Source organism: Liolophura sinensis, chromosome 3, assembly GCF_032854445.1.
Source record: "Liolophura sinensis isolate JHLJ2023 chromosome 3, CUHK_Ljap_v2, whole genome shotgun sequence".
NCBI classification, from domain to species: domain Eukaryota; kingdom Metazoa; phylum Mollusca; class Polyplacophora; order Chitonida; family Chitonidae; genus Liolophura; species Liolophura sinensis.
Genome location: NC_088297.1, coordinates 13,465,381 through 13,469,933, shown reverse-complemented (window position 1 = coordinate 13,469,933; position 4,553 = coordinate 13,465,381). Strand labels below are relative to the sequence as shown.

Below are 4,553 nucleotides of genomic sequence, written 5' to 3'. Positions count from 1 at the left end.
TTTGAGGAATGGTCACGACTCGATCTGGGATCAGTTCGTAATACAATTTGAAATTGGCGCGATCAGTTTTAAATTTCATTGATCCAAATAAATTTTTGATGTAAGTTTAAAATTAATCGTTCCAAAAAAATTGAAAAACATGAATTTTTTGAAAAAAAAAAGGTCTTTTATACTGGTACATAAATTATATTCGCTACTATCATACTTCATTACCGAATTCTCCCTGGGTCAAACTGAGGTCATGGCGCATGTCTCTTACGGAAATTTGGCGGGAATGGTTGCCTTTCAATGAAAGGAAAATGAGAGATATTTCCAACCCAGTAAAATATCTCGTGAATTGTTGAAGATGGTAAGATCACATATCGCGAAAGGTTAATATTCATCCTTTAAAGGAATTCCACTGACACGACCAGACTTTCTAATCGTGGACTGTATAACTGTCGACATTACTTGGTTTACCATAACTGACGAAAAACGCACGTTCACTCATTCGCAGCACAGCCAGGCTCTATCTTATCTGCCCGTGCTGAAGTGGTCCACTATTTTCTCAACGCATACTAATTCAGCAACGTGGGAAGTACGGTAGTACTCCATAGTTTATATTTCTGATATATATTGGGTAAATGTCATAATGTTAAATAATGAGGTAGATCATTTAGCTCACTGAATTGAACACATATCACATAACACATATCAATTAGCTTCATGGGGTTATGATCATGTAGAAACGTAGAAAGCACTCCTCAGCTCTATATGTGCTGACCTCAACATACTTCCCCTGCGTGACGTGGTTGTCTGTTATCACTGCCCATTTCTGCGACTGATGTATATCAGTTTAGTGATATGCTTTGCCTTGCACGTGTGCACTGGACAAAAACTCATGAGCATCATCTGTTATTCATGGACCATGTTTGAAATTTCATTACAATAGCTCAGCATACATACACTATATCTACATATACGGAACCTTTCTGCTTCCCGTGTTACTTATGTGGAACAAGGAGGCACATTACATGCACTCTAAGGATCCCTTTGTTGACATGTGACTGACAACTGATCAAAGGATCTAAGCCATGACATACATAAAGGAATACCATACATAATTTCATGCAGCTTTTGTGAACTTTTAAGAAAATTTTTGTGAAAACTATGTCATTATGGCTGTGGTCTTTCCAGTGGCTCATATGTAAGTATGTATTTTTGTGATTTAACATCATACTTTGCAATATTTCAGTCATACCACGACAATAAGTCATTAGGTGTGTGTTTGCATACATTGTGTCTCCCTCTGGCAGGGCAAGTCCATGCTACCAAAGTGCTACCAAAAGACATCGGCCATGACACCTCACCCAGTCACATTATACTGACACCGGGCCAACCAGTCATCATCTAACCTCTCAGTGCTGAGTGCCAAACCATGCAGCAGCAAGTACCATTTTTAAAGTCTTTGGTATGACCCAACGGGGATTGATCCTGGGGTCTCCTGACTTCAAGGTGGATACTCCAACCATTAGGCCACTGAAGTGGTCACCCATTTGCTCGTAGATAAATGGCTTGGAGTATGTCTATTATAGAACTGTGTTTACATTTTCATAGGCAAGTACGAATTTCACAAAATTGAATGAAATATAATCACATTTTTTGGTTTCAGGATATTCGTAAATTTTTTGGGTCGCCACCTGTCAAGAAGGCAAGTGGGTTGGAAAAAGTGAAAGAGGCTAACAACAACAACAACAGCATTCCGGCGAAGAAAGCTGATAAGAACTCCTCAGCAAAGCACAGAGATGAGAGGAAAAATCGGGATAAAAGTGAAGACCGCAAAGGAGACAAAGAGAGTGAAAATGAAGACCGTAAAAGAGATAAGAAGTCGAGGAATGCTAGTGAGGAGTTTACAAAGGTTACTGATAAAGAAGAGAAGATGAATACGAGAAAGAAGAGAAAACACTCTTCTGATAAGGAGTCTAGTGCTAAAAAGAAGCCTATTCAGGTAGTATATTCTGTTCACAACAAACCATTGAATCGATTCACACAACGCTATCCATGTTATCCGTTAACTCCCTGTACAAGTGAAGCATCTCAGCAAACGTGTACAAATTTTCGTGGGTCGAACTAGAGGGGTGTTTTCATCCATATTCTCATAGAGGTTGGCCATCATTTGCTCATCGGTTAGGTGAGGTTGTTAGCATACCAGCACGGCAGAATGACCCTGGAGCCTCCCACCAATGTGGTTGCTCTGAGTTCAAGTCCAGCTCTTGCTGGCTTCCTCTCGAGCTGTACATGGGAAGGTCTGCCAGCACCCTGGGGGTGGTCGTGGGATTACCCCACTGGCTCTGCCTGGTTTCCGCCCAACCTTGCCGTCGTCTTATAAGTGAAATATTCTTGAGTAAGGCGTAAAACACCAATCAAATAAATAAATAAATATTCTCATAACTTACACAGAATGAATCCCTCATTGAGAAGAAGTTATGGAGGGATTTGATCTTTGAATCCTTTAAATTTGGGGGGTGATCTGGTTCCAGGAATTTTTAAAGCGATTCTTCACCATTGTAAGACACGACAGGACAGAAATACAGAATAATGGCTGCCTCATCAGTTATAGGGCAGTTTGTACTTGTAAATACTGTATTTCAGGAGAAGTCAGGCGCATAAAAATGCACTTTTAGAAGCACAAAAAGGCCTTAAAACCATACTTTTGATTTTTTTTTTTTTTTTTTGATTGGTGTTTTACGCCGTACTCAAGAATATTTCACTTATACGACGGCGGCCAGCATTATGGTTGGTGGAAACCGGGCACAGCCCGGGGGAAACCCACGACCATCCGCAGGTTGCTGGCAGACCTTCCCACTTACGGCCATACTTTTGATGCTGTCATTTAGGTTTTTGTAAATGATTGAAACTTCACAAGAAACGCAACAGCCCCGTAAGTTGAATTAATCAGTCAGAATCAAGCAAGATATTCCGCTGGAAAAATGCTCAACTTACAGTACCTACTGTACCAAAATTACTTTGAAATGCTCTTCTCTTCTAACTGGTGAATCAAACAATATATGTGATATGTTTACACACTCTTTCCTGTGAAGTTCATATTGTTTATTCGGTAGATCCAGGATCAATCCTGGGTCGAGTCACCCCTAAGACCTTAAAAAAGGAAGTTGTAACTTCCTCTCTTGTCATTCAGCATGAAGGGTATGGTGCAATGACTGGTTGACCCGTATTAGTATAATAGCCCTGGCCGGGCAACCTACTAGCCTTCGAGTACTCACATCGTTTATTTGTTCTTTTCCACATTTAAAAATGGGCCATTTACTTTGAGTGAATGAGTGAGTGCTTTGGGCTTCGTACCTAGCAATTTTTCTGTCATATGACGACCAAGAAATCCTTAGAGTGCATATAATGTCTCCTTGTTGAGGATGAATATCCACCGTTCTTTTATCTACTGATGCTTCACTGAGACGCCTTACAGAAGGCAAGTAAGCTAACCAGCCCGAGCCGTTATACTGATACAGGTCAGCCAGTGGTTGCACTATCCCCTTCATGCTGAACACCATGCAAGGAAGGAACAACTTTCTCTTTCAATGTCTTGGATGTGACTCGACCCAGGATTGACCCTGGATCTACCGCTCCCGAAGCGGACGCTGTACCAACTGTGCTATCAGGGCCGGTTTTACTTGATGACAAGGGACCACTTTGCAAGATGATCACAAATTTTTGCAGGAGCTTGTTTGTTGATCATTTGGTCATACTGTTTGTAGATGCAATGTACATGTACTTGTGATTTTGTCTTCACAGGTTACCCTTGGTGACAGTGACGATGAGTTTGATGAAGTCATTAAGAAACGTAAATCTAAAGCTGGCCGTAGGAAAGGCATTGTGTATGATTCAGGTAGGTTGATAGAGACATGGGAAAAATAGGCGGTGGAAATCAGGATTCACAAGCTCTTTATGAGAGTGGGGGGAAATAGGCTGTGGAAGCCAGGATTCATGAGAGTGGGAAAAATAGGCTGTGGAAGTCAGGATTCATGAGAACTTCATGAGAGTGGGGGAAATAGGCTGTGGAAGTCAGGATTCTTGAGAGTGGGGAAAAATAGGCCGTGGAAGTCAGGATTCACGACAACTTCATGAGAGTGGGAGAAATAGGATGTGGAAGTCAGGATTCATGAGAGCTTCATGAGAGTGCGAAAAATAGGCTGTGGAAGCCAGGATTCACGAGAACTTCATGAGATTGGGGAGAAATAGGCTGTGGAAGTCAGGATTCGTGAGTCCTTGTTGATAATTAAAGGCAAACAGAATCGTTGCCGATTGGCTGGTGTAAGAGATAGGCAAGACCAGACTGTGGTTAGTCTAAACTGCATTTTAGGTATGCCAGATTTATTCAGGTGAGACCCAAGACTGCAGGATTTAATCATGGAAATTTTATCTCCACTGTCAGTCAATCAGCATCAGTCCTGTATCCCTTTAAAGAACAGTTCGCTTTGAAATAAAGTATGCCGATTCAAGATGTGGTTTCATGATTTTCTGTCAGTGATTAAAGTATCTCAAACTTAAAAAACTAC

General features: G+C 41.2%; 1 protein-coding gene across 1 annotated transcript in view; it reads left to right on the top strand.

Annotated features, from left to right (window-relative positions):
• The first annotated feature begins 258 nt into the window (after positions 1-258).
• The window catches only part of LOC135463383 (replication factor C subunit 1-like), a 31,471-nt gene continuing 27,176 nt past the window's right edge, over positions 259-4,553 (top strand). Inside the window, 3 exon segments of the mRNA XM_064740642.1 lie at positions 259-349; positions 1,652-1,987; positions 3,790-3,883. Coding sequence (XP_064596712.1) covers positions 347-349; positions 1,652-1,987; positions 3,790-3,883 — 433 coding nt within the window. The 5' untranslated portion in view covers positions 259-346.